Source organism: Solanum lycopersicum, chromosome 3 (genome assembly GCF_036512215.1).
Source record: "Solanum lycopersicum chromosome 3, SLM_r2.1".
Classification (NCBI taxonomy): Eukaryota; Viridiplantae; Streptophyta; class Magnoliopsida; order Solanales; family Solanaceae; genus Solanum; species Solanum lycopersicum.
The window spans coordinates 22,974,149-22,993,229 of NC_090802.1; the positions used below are offsets into that span (position 1 = coordinate 22,974,149).

Below are 19,081 nucleotides of genomic sequence, written 5' to 3' on the forward strand. Positions count from 1 at the left end.
CACATTTACATTTACGTTAACATTCACATGTATGTTGATGTTTACATTGACATTTATGTTGATGTTCATATTGTTGTTGATGTTGACATTGACGTTAATACTGACGTTACATTTACGTTGATGCTAATATTGATGTTGACATTAAAATTCACATTTACGTTCATGTTGATGTTCTTATTCACATTGACATTCACGTTAATTATCACGTTGACGTCCACATTCTTGTTTAAACATTTCACTTTGACGTTCATGTTAACATTTATGTTCACCTAAACGTTGACGTTCACATTCACATTCACACTAACGTTTACATTGACATTCACACTAAGATTTAAGATTATGTTGACATAAACATTCACGTTTAAGTTGACATTGACGTTGATGTTCACATTCAAACAAACGTTGACATTTACATTGACGTTGACGTTTATGTTAACGCTGACCTTTACATTTATGTTGACTTTCAGGTTTACATTGATGTTTACATTGACCTTCACATTGACATTCACATTGTTGTTAATGTTGACCTTCACACCGACGTTTACATTTGCATTGATGCTGATGCTAACGTTGATTTTAACGTTCACATTGACATTCACATAGACATTCAGTTTTATGTTTATGTTTGCGTTAACGTTGATGTTGACGATTGCGTTCACATTTACCAACACTTTGTCGTTTACATTAACATTGATGGTGACGGTGATATTGACGTTCTTATTAACGTTGACATTAATATTGACGTTCATACTGAAGTTGACATTTACGTTGATTTTAACATTCACATTGACGTACAAAGTGATGTTCATATTTACGTGCATGTTCATATTCACATTCATGTTGATGTTGATGTTCTCATTGATATTGATGTTCATTTTTACGCTGACATTCACGTTTACGTTTACATTGATGTTGAAGATCAGTTTGGCATTTACTTTCATTTAGATATTTACGTAGACGTTGACGTTGATGTTGATATTTACATTGACGTTCATGCTAATATTGATGTTTATGTTAATACTGACGATGACTTTAACGTTTGCATTGATTTTCACTATGACGCTGATGTTCTTATTGACGTTTATGTTTACCTTCACATTTACTTTGACAATCACGTTAATGTTGACATTCGTGTACACGTGACGTTCACGTTTATGTTTAAATTGATGTTGAAGTTGATGTTCAGGTTGATGTTGATGTTGATGTTAAGGCATTGATATAGACGTTGACATTGGCGTTCCCCTTTATGTCGATGTTGACATTCACATTCACGGTAAAGTTTACATTGATGTTCTCTTTAACATTGACATTCACGTTAAAACTCACATTGACATTCACATTTACGTTGATGTTTACATTAACATTGACGTTGATGTTCACAATGCTATTGATGTTGATATATACATTTAAGTTGATGCTGTTGTTGACATTGATGTTAATGTTCATATTGATGTTAACGTTGATATTTGCATTAACGTTGTCATTTTTATCCACGTGAACGTTTTCGTTTAGACAATCACATTGATGTTCATATTAGCATTTACGTTCACATTATGTTTACATTGACCTTCATGCTGACATTTACGTTTAGTTGAAGCTGACATTCACATTTAGGTTGACATTGATATTGATGTTCACATTTACGGTGATGTTGATGTTGGCATTCACACTAAAATTGACGCTTATGTTAACATTCACATTGATATTCACATTGATATTCACATTGAAGTTAACGTTTATGTTGAATTGATGTTCACATTGACATTGACATTTACATTGACGTTCATGTTGATATTCACATTAACATTGATGTTTACGTTGACATTTATGTTCGCACTGATGATATGGTTTGTTGGACAAAATGTTGATATTTATGTTGACGTTGACATTGATGTTGACGTTCATGTTGACCTTGATGTTTTTATTGATGCTGACATTGATGATAACGTTGACGTTGACGTTAATATCGGCGATGACATTGACGTTCATGTTGACATTCAAATTTATTTTCACAGTGATGGTTACGATGATGTTGACATTCACATTAATGTTCAAGTTGATGTTCACATTGACATTTACGTTGGCGTTGCCATTGACGTTCACGTTCACATTGATTCACGTTGGCATTAATGTTGATGTTCACATTCAGATTGATGTTATGTTGACGTTCACATTTATGTTCACGTTGATGTTTACGTTGATATTTACGTTGATATTGATGTTGACGTTGAAGTTCGCATTGACCTTAATTTTTTTCATGTTGAGGTTCACATTTACGTTGATGTTTGCTTTGACGTTGGGGTTGACTTTCACATTGACATTGACATTGACGTTCAAGATGACATTGTCTATGTAAACGATGACGTTGACATTAACGTTCATTTTGATGTTGTGTTGAGGTTGACCATTACATTCACATACACATTCGAGTTGAAATTTATGTTGACGTTGTCCTTGACATTGACTTTCATGTTGATGTTCACATTGACATTTCCTTTGACATTCATGTTGACATTGATGTTTAAGTTTATGCTGATGTTTATATTTATGTATACGTGCATTTATGTTGATGTTTACATTGCATTGACGTTAACATTCACATTATTGTTGACATTGACATTGACGTTCACGTTGACATTTACGTTTACGTTGATGCTGATGTTGACATTGATGGTAATGTTCACATTGACATTCACGTTCACGTTGATGTTCACATTGACGTCCACATTTACGTTGATATTTTTTTCACATATACATTCTCATTTAGACATTCACATTAATATTCACGTTAATATTTACATTAACCTAGACGTTAATATTGACGTTGACGTTCACATTCACGTTCATAATGGCATTTATGTTGACGGTCACACTGACATTTAAGTTTACATTTAACATTGACATTAATGTTTAAGTAGACATTGGCGCTTATGTTCATATTTACATTGACGATCACATTAACATTGACATTGTTGTACATGTGACATTTACGTTGACATTGACGTTGATGTTGATATTCACGTTGATGTTGATATTTACGATCACATAGACATCGACATAGATGTTGACATTGACGTTCACCTTCACGTTGATGACATTCATGGTCATGTTCAAGTTCACATTGACGTTAACCTTTAACATTGACATTCAAGTTAACGTTCACGTTAAAATTCAGGTTGATTCACTTTTACGTTGATGTTTACATTGACGTTGATGTTGACGTTCACATAGTTGTTGACATTAACGTTCCCACTGACATTTACATTTAAGTTGATGCTGATGTTGACATTAATATGAATATTTATATTCACGTTCATATTGATGTTCACGTTTACGTCTGCGTTAACATTGACATTATCATTCATGTGTACGTTCTTGTTTAGACGTTCATGTTGATGTTCGCGTTAACTTTTATATTCACCTAGGCATTGATGTTCATATTCATATTTACGCTAATGTTTATGTTGATGTTCATACTGACATTTAAGTTTTCATTGATGTTGACATTCACGTTTAAGTTGACACTAACATTAATGTTGACATTCACATTTAAGTTGATACTAACATTGATGTTCACATTTATGTTGACATTCACACTAACCTTGATGTTTATGTTAACGGTCACGTTGATGTTGACACAGAAGTTCATGTTTATGTTGACAGTGACGTTCACGTTCATGTTGATATTTACATTGGCGTGCACGTTGACATAAATTTTTTACGTTGACATTTCCGTTCACATTAACAATCACATTTTTTACCAACACGTTGACATTTACGTTGACATTGATGTTTTTTTGACATTGACGTTGGCAACAACATTCATGTTATTGTTGACGTTTACATTGATGATGATGTTGACATTCACGTTGCCATTCATGTTAACATTAACATTTATATTCACATTGATGTTTACGATGATGTTGAAGTTCACATTGATGTTGAAGTTGATGTTCACATTGAAATTCACGTTGATGTTGCCATTGATGTTCACGTTCACATTGATGTTCAAATCAACATTAATGTTGACATTCATGTTCATGTTGATATTTATGTTGACATTCACATTCACGTTCATGTTGATATTTACGTTATGTTCACGTTGATATTAATATTGACGTTGACATTCACATGACACTAATGTATATATTTATGTTGGTATTCACGTTGACCATCACATTCACATAGACGTTGACGTTGACATTTACGTTGACATTATCGTTGATATTGACGTTCATGTTGATGTTCACATTAACGTTCCTGTTGACATTCATGTTGATGTTGACCTTTATATTAACGCTGATGTTTATGTTTATGTTGACGTTCACGTTTACGTTGATGTTAACATTAACATTGACGTGAATATTTATAATGTTGTTAACATTGACATTGACGTTCCCACTAATGTTTAAGTTTACATTAATGCTGATGTTGACGTTGACATTGATGTTAGAGTTCGCATTGACGTTCACAATCATGTTGATGTTCACATTGAAGTCCACGTTTATATTGACATTTTTTTCACATATACATTCTTATTTACACATTCATACTAAGGTTCACGTTGACGTTTCTGTTCACCTAGAAATTGATGTTGATGTTGAATTTCACATTCACGTTCATTCTGACATTTACATTGACATTCACACTAACATTTAAGTTTATGTTGACGTTGAAATTCATGTTTAAGTTGACATTGACATTGATGTTCACATTAAATTGATGTTGACGTTGGCATTCATACTGACATTGACATTTACATTGACATTCATATTGACGCTAACATTTTACGTTTATGTTGACGTTCAGTCTTACAGTGATGTTTACATAGACCTAGACAATGATGTTCACATTATTGTTAACATTGACGTTGACGTTCACACTGATGTTTATATTTACGTTGATACTGATGTTGACGTTGAAGTTAATGCTCACATTGACATTTACATTAACGTTAACATTGATATTCATTTTGATGTTGACGTTTATGTTCATGTTGACGATTATGTTCGCGTTTATCAACACATTGTCCTTTACATGAATGTTGACGTTGATGTTGATGTTAACGTTGATGTTGACGTTCATATTAACATTGACATTAATGTTGATGTTCATACTGACGTTGTCATTTATGTTGACATTAACATTCACATTTACATTCATATTTACATTCATGTTCACATTCATGTTCACGTTGATGTTGATGTTCATGTTGACGTTGAAGTTCATTTTTATGTTGACATTTATGTTTACATACACGTTCATATTTACGTGGATCCTGACATTGATGTTGACATTGACATTAATATTCATGCTGATATTGACGTTTATGTTGATGCTTTTGTTGAATATAACGTTCACTTTGACGTTGATGTTATTGATGACGTTGACGTGTACGCTCACATTTACTTTGACAATCACATTAACATTGACGTTGGTGTACGTGTGACGTTCACATTTACAATCACATTAACGTTAAAGTTGGTATTCACATTGATGTTGATTTTGACGTTCACGATCACATAGAAATTGACATTGACGTTCATCTTCATGTTGATGTTGACATTCACTTTGACATTCATGTTCACATTGAAGTTCACATTAACGTTCACATTGACATTCACATTCATATTAACGTTAATGTTAATATTTACGTTGACATTGACATTTATGTTTATATTTACATTTACGTTAACATTAATGTTCACATTGTTGTTGATGATAATGTTCACACCGACGTTTACGTTTAAGTGGATGCTGATGTTAACGTTCACATTGACGTTTAGTTTGATATTCACATTCATATTGATGTTTACATTGATGTCTGCGTTACATTGATGTTTTCGTTCATGTGTACGTTTTCATTTAGACATTCACATTAACGTTTATGTTCATTCAGATATTGACGTTGATATATTCACATTCACGTTAATGTTTATGTTGATGTTCACACTGACATTTATGTTTACATTGATGTTGACATTCACGTTTACATTGATAAAAATGTTGACGTTCACATTCACGCTGACATTGACATTGACGTTCACACTAACATTGTCGTTTATGATAACATTCACGTTGATGTTCACATTGACATTCACGTTTACATTGACATTGGTTTTAACATTCATATTGATGTTTACTTTGATGTTCATGTTGACATGGATGTTCACGTTGACGTTCATGTTTTTGTTGATGCTTACGTTCATATTGATGATCACGTTTGCATTTACCAAAACATTGACATTTATGTTGACGTTCATGTTGACGTTCATATTGACATTGACATTTTTGTTGATAGTGACGTTGACGATTATGGTCACATTGATGTTAACTTTAACATTGACGATGACATTGACATTCATGTTGGCGTTCTCATTTATGTTCATGTTTATGTTTATGATGATGTTTGCGTTCACATTAATGTTAAAGTTAATGTTCACACTGACATTCACGTTGATGTTCACATTGAGATTCACGTTGACATTAATGTTGATGTTAACATTCACATTGATGTTTATGTTGACGTTCACATTTACGTTCTTGTTGATTTTTACGTTAATATTCACATTGATGTTGACGGTGATGTTGACGTTCACATTGATACTATAGTTTGATTTTATATTGACATTCGTGTTTACGCTGATGTTTGCATTGATGTTGGAGTTGACATTCACATTGACATTGACGTTTATGTTCACGCTGACATTTATGTCTATGTTAATAATAACATTGACATTAACATTCACTTTGATATTGACATTAACGTTGACCTTCACGTTCGTATAGACGTTGACGTTGTCATTGACATTGACTTTAATGTTGATGTTCACATTGACATTCATGATTCATGTTGACATTCTCGTTGACACTCATGTTCATGTTGACGCTGACATTTACGTTTATGTTGATATTCACATGTACATTGATGTTTCCATTGACTTTGACGTTCGCATTGAGTTGATGTCGACGTTCAAACTGATGTTTACACTTGCATTGATGCTTATATTGATGTTGACGTTAATCTTCACAATGATGTTCACACTCACGTTGATGTTCACATTGATTTCCACGTTAACTTTGGAATTTTTGTTCACGTATACATTCTCTATTAGACATTCACATTGACGTTCAAATTGACGTTTATGTTCACCTTGATATTGACGTTGACATTGACATTCATATTCGTGTTCACGCTGATATTTACATTGACGTTCCCACTAACGTTTAAGTTGTTCACACTGACATTTAAGTTTATGTTGACTATGATATTCATGTTTAAGTTAACATTGACGTTCACATTCACCTTGACGTTGACATTGACATTCATACTAATGTTTACATTTACGTTGACATTGACGTTCATGTTGACGCTGACATTTACATTTATGTTGACATTCATGTTTACGTTGATGTTTACATTGAGCTTGATATTGACATTTATGTTTATGTTTACTTTGATGTTGACAATTAGGTTTGCGTTTACCAATATTGTCACATCTGGATTCAGGAATCCGAATGCAACCGACGTCGTTAACATCTCAGAGGTCGCAGAGAAGCCTCTTCTTAGCTTCCATCACATGCATATAGTTAAATTTGTAGAAAATTAAAACATTTAAAACATAATGAAGTATACATAGACTTCATATGTTTTATACATAGATTAATATTCGACTAAGCTCAAATTAAAACAACCATCTACAATTGATGTATCAATTCAAATCAAAAGATTAATATATAATGTGATAGTTTTCCAAAATAGAGTTAATACAAAGCTTTGAAATAAACGTCTGAAAACAAACACTAGTGACAAGATCCACTAGCTATATCTAAAGTACCAAGCTAGATAGATAAGTGTAGCATCCTCGAACATGAACAGGACCTACCAAAAAATGAATCGACAATCCAAAAAACATCGATGAGTCTTCAGCCTTCTCCCTGACCGGCACCTATAAATATAATAATAGTATAGGTTAAGTAAACACTTATACTATGCATAGTAAAGGAAAGCTCTTCCTATAACAACATGCCATTTCTGGAAAGTGAAGTCACTAGACTTCATTAATTCATTATATATGAATTATGGTATGAATATGACATATTTTTAATCATTCAAAGAACATAACTCATTTTCTATATGAACATAAGACCTTAGAATCATAAACATAATTTTACAACTCGAGCAAAGATTTTAAATTTTGATCTCCCCTAACCCGAGAGCTCCCTTTTCATACTTAGTTTATTTTTTAGTCTTTTTCTTCTTGTTGTTGTGTAATTCAATGATCTCTTTTGATCCTATTTTTTACTTACAACTACAACGATTTATTGTAGTCCCCTACCTTAAATGAATCAACTAAGTAATCCGAAGGACTAAGTTAGCATGAGATCTTACTAGGCCAATCTTTATTGGTTATGCCTATTTGTGTTTATTTGCATCATGTAAGAAATATTTATAAGCCAATCTTGTTTGGATATGATCATTTTAATAATAAAAGAATTCATTATTGGCTATGCCCATTATTTGCTGAAAACATCATTCTTATCAAACACTGACGATTGATATTCTTAAGCTCTTACTTTCTTAGCTCATATTGAACATACCTCTCTTCTTCTTTCTTTCTTGCTTTCTTAAGGAAATCTTTAGAATTAAGATCATGCGAGTAAACATGAAATTTAGTGTCTTCCCCAAACCGAAAAGGGGTGACTCACCGATCATAGTGAATCTAGATCAATTGAGATAACATGAAATCCAGTGTCTACCCTACATCGAAATGGGCGGGTCACCGGCTAAAGTGAAACCAAGTTCAGTGTTCTCCCTACACGAAAATGAGGTGGTTCCCGACTAAAGTGAACCGAATACTTTCTTTGAGCATTTAAATGGTATAGATCATGTGAGATAAGCATGAAATCCAGTATCTTCCCCACACAAAAAAGGGGTGGTCTCACCGGCCAAAGTGAAACCGCATCATACCTAGCTCGCGTAGGTTGAATCAATTGGCTAGTTCCGATGCTGGCAACATAATTAGAAGACGTAGAGATAAACGGAGACTACTTACCCACCTTGGTGGAATCCTATCTCATGAGGCTTACATTTGCTGGAACAAGCTCATAGCAATCTTTCTGAATTTGCTCCGCCTTACAGCGTTGCTTCCCATTGTAATTGCCATTGTAGCATGTGTGTGGCCCAGCCTGTAAGGGACATTGCTAGTCTATCAATGCTTTGTTAAACTTCTTACTCTTTATATATTTAAGAGTTTACTCAAACATTATGTTTGATAACCGGTCATCCCTTTCTTCACGACCAAAATCTAGACCCCAGACGCGAGCGGTGTTGTTGACCTTAGAGGTCGTAGACAAGCTTGAATACATCATACTTACTTCATCTATGTTAATTTTTGCAGAAAATTTGAAACTTTTTGTTTTTTCACATATATGTATACATACTACTTAACATCGTAGGCGTTTACAAATCAACGATCAAATAAAAGTGGAAAGAAATACTGGTGGAACATGCTCCACTAGATATAGACTACATTAAATCTAGATTATAATGGTTGAAATGCTCGAAATCATGAGGGACTACCAAGTCTGGATGAAATATCTATGTCTGGATAGTTGCAACATCAATCTGTAGGGTCTAGCGTCCACCTGTGCTTGCACCAAAAATAGTAGAATTGTATGAGATTAGTACACACTTGTACTAAGTATGGGTATATGAAAGCACACACCAAGGACATACATGAGTAAGAACAACTCTTTCCTAACAACATGATTGTGGAAAGTCAAGTCAGTGGACTTTTCCAAATGGGATTAAGAAAGTTAGTGAGCTTTCCAAATTTGGATTAGGAAAGTCATGCCATTAGATTAACATGCATCATTATACTTATTATATTGCGCACAACACATAACATCTTGCACATCGCACATAACATATTGCATATAGCATATAAAATCTTTCATTACATTCATTCATAAGACATGAGACCTTGAATGATGGTCTTGACATTAAGACTTTCCCAAAATGAGGGATCAACATATGAGAACTCAACTAGGGAGTCTTTTTTAGAAAACACAGAGTCTAATTCATTCAATCATACGTACTTCACTTCATTTCGTTCATAAGCTAGTGTTAACACCAGTTATACCTATGATGTAGTTTAAGAGTTTCATCGGGTTCGCTGCGGAATGAACAAGATTGACCTAGTGTCATTGCTTAGGTCTAGCTCACCTCATGATTATCCTATCCTAACACATTTGGTATCATTCATTTAATTATGTACATCATTTTGAGGCTGACCTCATTCATTCATGGGGAACTTTAACATTAACCGACATGGATCATGTAAGAATTATGAAATCTAGTGTCTCCCCCACACCTAAAAGAGGTGGAATCACCGGCTAAAGTGACCCAAAACATGCTAGCGTACATGGGAATTGAACCCCTCCAGATCCCTATTTTGGAAGTATAGGTTCAAAGACTAGGAGATATAAAGAGAGCCATATGCGGCATGCCGGACAGTCTCATCTCATGAGAGTTACGTGAACCTCCGCCCTTCCCGAAAGAAGGCATCACCGCTCAAAGCTAGTCTATCGGTGCTCAGTATAAAGTTCCATTAGATTCAACTCATACGTCATGGAAGCTGACTTCTAGTGTGAGGACATTATATCTCAATAGATGATTTCTCATCTCATGATTGGTATTAACTATATTATTCTCAATACTTTCATTAGAGTGTTTATAGAGACTTGTCTCTTATTAACTTTACACTCTCATAGGTGAGTACGTTTTAGGAACATTCACTTAGGCTCATTTGAGATTTCTCTCATCTTTTACATTAGCCTCTTATCATGTTGTCACCACATTCATTAAGTTTAGAACATTTTCTCTTCATAATTATTCACCCCGTATTACGTGAGTGTTCATTTCATCATATGCCAATGCATTTGTCTATTTAGTGTGTTTCACACTATTACTTAACTAGGGTTTCATCATTTCATTGTTCATGTAATCCTTTGCCAAAGTACTTGGCCAAATCGTGTGTTTCACACTCTTACTTAACCCTTTTAGGGTTTCATCATTTCATTACATACACCTTAGGTTCACTTACTTTTAATCGTATGCATACTTATAGGTCTATACATACAATCCCTGAGGCTTCATTCATAGTTCGCTTAATTGATTCATATCTTCCTAAAATTATGTGGTACAAGACTTATGCATCTTGCATGTATGCCAAGATCTCGATTTCGATCTAAGTAGGCTGCACTAATTTTGAACATATAATTCACGAATGGCTTATGTATCATTATTGAATTTGGTCAAGGGAACCCAATTTCGAATTCCTTAGACAACACTTACATTTTCGTTTATTTTAGTTTGATCCACACTGCTTGGGGACCCTAGGTCGAGCCCGAAAGCCATCATTTCATTTTCCCCTTGATTTCTCCCTTTTTTTCGTTCATTGGGACTGAGAGGATGTGGGATTGAACCCCCACAACCTCATTTTCTTATTATTTCATTCGCTTTAATTTCTCTCCTCTTGGACAAGGGGGTGTGGGTTCGAACCTCCATAGCCCCACTTTAATTTTTCTCCTTCATTTCCCTAGGTTCTGCCTAGAGGTCATGGGTTCGATTCCCACAGCCTCAACCTTTTATTTTTTATTTTTATTTCTTCTTAACTCTGATCGATATGTGGTCGGTTCGAATCCCACTCCTCTCATTTCATATTTTTTTTCATTTTCAGATCAAGGCACATCAGTTCGAATCTCACATGCCACATTCCCCCTTTTTCTCACATTATTTCAATGATCTTTAACATGGTGAGGTCACAGGTTTGATTCTCAGTGGCCTCACATATATTAATTCATTTTACATAGCATCATAATCCCCTTAGCATGGCCGGAACTCATTAACAAGATGCTGAAATTTTTTACAGCCTAGGTTCTCACCTCTTTCACATGAAATGTTTAGACATTTTATGTAATTTTTAGTGAGTTCTTTAGGTGCATTTTCATGGATTCATTTGGCCATTAGTTTGCACTGGAATCAACATTCTTACATCACTTGTGAACAACACTATTTAAACAAGTTTGTGCATATGAAATACAACCATAAACATGTCATTTTTCAAACTTGAATCCAAGAGTGTATATCTCAGCTACACATTGCCCTCACATCATTTAACACTTAATTTATGACAACATGCTAAATTTTCACATAATCCTGAACATACATATATAAAAATAATCATCACGAAAAGACATTACATCCCTAATTTCTACCTGCAAACATACCCAACCAATGATTCGAAGGGATCTAGTGACAAGGACATGCAACGAGGAACAAACCTATTTTTTGGAATAGATTCGTCTTAACCTTAAGGGGTCTATTGGGAAAGCGGCCAAGATATAAGAGACCATACCTTTTTGACGTTCAAAAATCGACTTACTGCCCAATGAACTCCTCAGATACACATCCAAACTGAAATCTCAACACAAAATTTGTTGAAAAACCTTCCATTTTCTCCTAACATTTTTGATTAACTTCTTTGTGTATATTTTTCATGTAACTTCTTCAAGTGTGACGAACTGTAGTAATTTTTCTATTCTTGTAGTCGTTTAGGTAAAGAGTTAATGAATGAGAGAAGAGAGAATGATCGTGTGTTGAGAGATAGATGTGACTAAGGAGAGTTTTCTTAGAATTAGGAGTTTAGTTTAGGACTTAGTCAAATAAGGTTTATTTAACTGGTAAAATCTAATTTCTGTTTTATGTGAAATCAACCAATAAATATTAATTAATTCAATTAATTACCAATTATAATAAAAACAATTTAAATCATTGCTTCCACCTAGGTTCAAAACCAGGTGGAGCAAGACTTCACTTCAAAGGCAAATTTTTGGCCCTCTCTCCCCAAAATACCCCTCCACCTTATTAATTAAATAATTTATTTCATATTCAGGGTAATTACAATACTACCCTTAGCATGGAAAAAGACCATTCTTCCCCTAGACCCTCTAAACTTATTTATTCCCCCTTTTAAATCCAATAAAAACTTATTCGGGTAAATTTTCATATTTGGGAGCCCTACATGGCTCAACTAACTCCCCAAGTTAGTTGGCTTGGCTGTCACAAGGGTTCAGAGTTCTGGTTCTGCGCGCATCAATCCGTGTTAACCCGGTCTAATCGTAGGCATTCTAGAGACATTAAGCATTATTTAGCATATCCATATTTTAGGGTTTGTTACATTACCCCCCCCTTAGGAACATTCATCTGTAAATGACACTACTAACTATTTAGCGTGATGCCATTCAGATAATAACATAAATACTATTAACTAATGCAACATTCCGGAAAATCATATGTCTAATGAAGATCCTAGTATGCCCTTGGTATAACCTATTAAGGGTACATAGGCACTCCAATGCCCAATATTGAGAAATATTGGGCATAGTATAGAAAAAATGGCTAAGGGATATTAGCCAATTTTCCATATACAAATAAGAAATATATTTTTTGGGTTGTCACACCCCAATCCAAGATTGATGTTCAATAAATGTACCTGCAATGAATATCCTAAGCTAAAAGAAAAATCCGTTTAGAATAGCTTCACACAAAGTACTAGGCATCCAAATGTCAAGCCTAGTACCATAGCACATGATCATTTAAAATGATCATGTAAATTAAGTAGTACCCAAGGACATAGTGAGGGTCCTTGGGATAATAAGTAAACATTCCCAAATGAACCATAAATAATAGTTGGTTAGGGAAGTACAACAAACCCATGTTCAAGCACATCTGCAAGACATGTGAAGAAGTGGCCAAGGAGGGGACTACCCTAAGTGAAACTCGGTTAGGGTAGTTAAGGGGAACACTTGCACAAGGGACCCGTCCATGTGGGTCCTAACTTCCTAAATAATTATAGACTCTAAACTACTGTCCTATTTAGATAACTAACTAGGATCGAATGAAAAAAACTAATTAGTGCACCCGACAACCTAGGAGCAAAACCGGGTTGACACTAACCTAGTACTAGCTAAAGAGATAACCTAGTACCTAACATGGGATGGTCCAAAGGGTTAGTTATGGTCCTAAAAACTTCGAGGTACTTTAATATTTACCATAGTTTACTTAATTAATTAATTTATAAAATTAATTAATTAATTTAAAAGAGATAAAACCAAAACTAAAAAGGAAAATTTCTGCTTCCGGTTAAGACAAAAAAGGGACAATTTAGTACCTAACCTAGGATTGTCCAAAGAGTTAGTTATGGTCCTAAAAACCTATATATACTTTATTAATTACCCTAGTCTACTTAATTAGTTAATTTATAAAATTAATTAATTAATTTAAAGGGGCAAAACCAAAATCACAAAGCAATTTCCAGATTACTATTAAAACAAGAAAAGGACAACCTAATACCTAATCTAGGATGGTTCAAAGGATTAGTTATAGTCCTAACAACTTAAGGGTACATTATTAATTAACTTAGCTCACCTGATTGGTAAATTAGAAATTTAATTAATTAGTTTAAATGATCAAAACGAAATTGTTACACTAACCTAGTACAACTCAAGACAAATCCTAGTACTTAACCTAGGATGGTCCAAAAGGGTTAATTTTTGTTCCAATGACTTGAGGGTACTTAAGTACTTAACATAGATACCTAAATTAATTAAATTAAGGATTTAATTGATTAGTATAAAGTAAAAATGTTTACCCAAACAATAGCCAATACCAATTTACAGATTTCACTAAGTGTTATGTTGTCCTATGTTTAGTCAACTTAGGAGGGGCGTTTCGGTAATTCGTTAATTAGTTTATCAAATTAACTTAATAAACCTAAGAATAATTAAAGATAAGTTATTAAACTTAAAAATAACGTTCAAACTCATATAAAAAAGGACGCAAAATAGTAAGCAAGAGAGGGAAATAAAAATAGAAAATTCCATTGATTCTTCTAAGCGATTTCAAGGTTTCTACAAGTTTTTTTTGAAGATGGTCTTATTAGATTAAGTTCTACATAAGGTATGGGTTTATATCCTTGAATTCTTTCTCCGGGATAATTTTTCTTCGAATGATTCTCAAGATCTTGAAAACTAGGGTTTTTCCCATCGTTCTCGTTGAACTTCCCTTCCCTAGTATTCTTTTCGATTTCAATTTTGAATAGGTTAGAGATCATGTTGTTGGTATGTGGTGCTGGCTTCTCTTAACATATATTGTTCTTAAATGATGAGTATGTAATGAACTTATGAACTTGTAATTGCGTAAAGTTAATCTTATCATGATAGGATCGATAATATGCTAAGTAAGTCTGTGATGTGTTAAGTGAATATGTGTCTTTGGCTGAATATTGACTTGATATTGTTGTAATGTTATCAAGATGTTAAATCCATCAAATTTTAATATAATTTTGTTGAATATGTTTGTAAAACGTTTCACTAAAATCCGTAAACCAAGAATTGGCTGAAAGACATCTATGAAATCATATTTTGAATAAATTGGCTATCTGGTTCGAATAAAGTTGGCTAACTCTATTTGGTCAAAATGAATATACACTAATGGCTAGGAACTTCTGTAAAATGATAAAAAGATTGTCTAAGGGTTCATAAATATGGAAATTTAAATATGAACAAACGTAAAAATTGGCTTATCCCAAAAAGAGTGAAATTGCTAGTCTAACATCCCAAATCTTGAGTCAATACTAATCATATGCCAATTCTTGTGTAGTAAGAGTATCAAATATATAATAATATTTTTAATGTAAAATCAATGAATTCATAACCAAGGGCATGACATTCATTGAGACAACTCCCAACATGCCCCATAAGAATGAACTATGAACACATGAAACTCATTGAATGAAGTGCTCATCGTCCATAAACGGTTATATGAAGCTACTACACTAAAGTTAGTAAAATAAGTTATAACATTATTAAAGGGGTCTAAATTAAGTAATAGACCATAAATGGGTGTTAAAGGAAGTGAGACAACTCTTACTTACAACAAAGTCAATGTGTTAAAAGAATACTCACGAATGAAGGTATTAGAATATGTGAAACTAGTCTCATTAACACTTAAGGATGATATTTAAGGACAATTCACATTCATAAATGTAAATTAAGGATGATATGAAAGAAAAATTCACATTTCATCAATGTAAAGTAAGGATGACCAATCCTCAATAGAGTTAGTAGATCTCAATTTAGAAGCAAGCCTCCATAATGGTTGAGTAAACACTAAAAGATGATGAAATGAACAGTCCCACAAAAAGGGATGAGTAACTAATATGTATGTGATGAAATGATGAAACCCTAGAAGGGTTAAGTAAGAGTGTGAAACACACTAAATGGCCAAGTGCATTCGCATATGATGAAATGAACATTCACGTAAAAGGGATGAGTAATTATGAAAATCAAATGTGCTAATCCTAATGAATGTGGTGACAATATGATAAGAGGATAATGTGAAAGATAAGAGCAATCTCAAATCAGCCTAAGTAAATGTTACCAAACATACTCACCTATGAAAGTGTAAAGCCAATGAAGTGACCAGTCTCTATGTACACTCTAATGAAAGTATTGAGACTACTAAATACTTAATACAAATGATGAGATGAGAAATCATCTATTGAGATATGATGTCCTCATACAAGAACTCAACTTCCATTACGTATGAGTTGAATGAAATGGAACTTTATACTAAGCACCGATAGGCTAGCTATGAGCGGTGATGCCTTCTTTCAAAAAGGGTGAATGTTCACATAACTCTCATGAGATGAGACTGTCCGGCATGCCGGGTATGTGTATCCTTATATATCTTAGTCTTTGAACCTATACTACCAATATAGGTATATTGTAGGGTTCGACTCCCTATATATGCTAGCATATTCGAGTCACTTCTGTCGGTGATTCCACCTCTTTTCGGTGTGTGGCAGACACTAGATTTCATGATGCTCACATGATCTATGTTGTTTAAGTATAAAGTTCCCAAAGAAATATTGAGTTATCCTAAAAGGATGAAATATAATGAAATGAACGATACCGAAGGTGTTTGTGCAAGACAATTCGGAGGTGAAATCAGATTCAAGTAATGACATTAGGTCATTCTTGGTCAATGCACTTCATGATCCCGATGAGAGTATGAAAGTTTATACTAGGTATATCTGGTGTTTACATCACCCTAAGTATAAAGGAAATGAATAATGTGAAGTATGAATGAACAAATGAAGCAGACTCTATGTTTGGTAAAAAAGTCCCTTGGGTTGAGGTCACATATGTTGGTCCCTCATTTGAGATGTCTTAAGGCTACATCAACGATTCCAAAATCATGTATATGAAATGTATAATATTTAAAATATGAAAGTAATGAAATAAATTGCATCATCAATAGAGAAATGGTTATGAAAGGTAATGAACATATAGTCTAAAGAAATGATTCTATAAGGTAGGGAAATAATTCCTTATTCCTTGGATTACATACATCAATTCATTGTGGGTATGGGACTACAATGAATCATTGTACTTGTCATTAAAAAATATAACCAAAAGAATTATTGAACTACACAACAAGAAGAAGAAAAATACTGAAAAATAATCTAACTGTACAAAGAGTAGTTCTCAGCCTAAGAGGATCAAAAATCTCAAATCTTTGCCCGAGTTATTCAAAAATTATCTTGATGATACTAATGTTGTGTAATCATATAAAAAATGAGTTTCGTGCTTTGAATGCATTAAAATACATCATATTCATACCACGATTCACAACTAACGAATTTGGAAAGTCTAATGATAGACTTTCCAGAAATGACATGTTGCTTAGGAAGAGCTTTCATTGATCATGCACAGATTTTTGTGTATGTGTGCATAAACCTATACTTAGTACAAGTGGTGTACTAACCCCCTATTATAAAAAGACAGGTTGACGACAATTGCAGCACTTTGGACTTCAGCGTTTCTCCAAACCATTTGGTAGGTCCTCATGATTTTGAGGATGCTACAGATTTAGTCTAGCCTTAGTTTTAGACATACCTAGTGGATGTTGTCCCTAGCGCTTCTTTTGCAAATTCATTTCAATGCTTTGTAATAAGGCCGTATTTGTCTAACTATTTATGATATATTCATCTTCAGTTTCAAATTAATTCTTTATGTTAGATGGTTGTTCTGTTATGTTGAGCTTAGTATATGATGTATCTAGTTAATAATTATGTGAAGTCTATGTATAATTCATACATATAAAAAGTTTTAAATTTTCTGCAAATTTAACTAGATGAATGTTATGAATACAAGACGAGGCTTGTCCGAGACCTCTGAGAGTTCAACGATGCTGGTTGTGATCCGGATTCAAGAATTCGGCTTGTCACAACTAACAATGAATAACAACAAAGAATGGAGAGATAAGGAAACATAGACTTAAGAGTAGTAATTCCAACCTCAATGGATGAAAAAATGTGGATAGAAGGATCTCATATTCTCCTTGACCTCCCACGTAGAACCCTGAACAAGATGATTCCTCCACAATACCTTTATTGTAGCAATCTCCTTGTTCCTTAGCCCCCTTTGTTTGTCTGTCAAAATCTCAACCTGTAATTCCTCATAAGACAAGTCGTCATCGACCCCCAAACCTTTAACAGGTAGAATCGATTCTGGATTACCTAGGAACTTCTTTAACATTGAGACATGATAGACTGGATGAACAGAAGCTAGCTACGCAGGCAATGCCAACCTATAGGCCACCTCACCCACACGCTGTAGGATTTCGGATGGCCCAACATACCTCAGACTCCACTTACTCTTCCTGCCAGACTTCATTACCCCCTTCATAGGTGATGTATTCATATAGACTTGGTCACTGACATCAAACTCTAAGGGCCATTTTATGTTGTCTGCATAAGACTTTTGCCGACTGTAGGCAGTAGCCAACCTGTCCCTAATAACCCTAACCATCTCTAAGGCCTCAGGAATGATATTTTGACCCAAGATGGATGACTCTCAAACCTCAAACCACCAAACTAGATACCTACATCTCTTACCATAATGTGCCGCAAAGGGTGACATCCCAATGATGGAGCGATAACTATTATTA

The 19,081-nt window shown here is 34.0% G+C and overlaps 2 protein-coding genes across 2 annotated transcripts; one reads left to right on the plus strand and one right to left on the minus strand.

The window, feature by feature from the left end:
* The first annotated feature begins 4,722 nt into the window (after window positions 1-4,722).
* LOC138347479 (uncharacterized) lies at window positions 4,723-5,750 on the plus strand. The gene is made up of 2 exons (XM_069295773.1): window positions 4,723-5,443; window positions 5,527-5,750. Exons 1-2 carry the CDS (start codon window positions 4,723-4,725, stop codon window positions 5,748-5,750), a joined length of 945 nt encoding a protein of 314 aa, XP_069151874.1.
* A 1,361-nt stretch (window positions 5,751-7,111) lies between these two features.
* LOC138347480 (uncharacterized) lies at window positions 7,112-18,669 on the minus strand. Its single transcript, XM_069295774.1, has 4 exons — window positions 18,520-18,669; window positions 9,091-9,189; window positions 7,839-7,949; window positions 7,112-7,570 (listed from the first exon to the last, which is right to left on the minus strand). Exons 1-4 carry the CDS (start codon window positions 18,667-18,669, stop codon window positions 7,112-7,114), a joined length of 819 nt encoding a protein of 272 aa, XP_069151875.1.
* Between the last annotated feature and the right edge of the window lie 412 nt (window positions 18,670-19,081).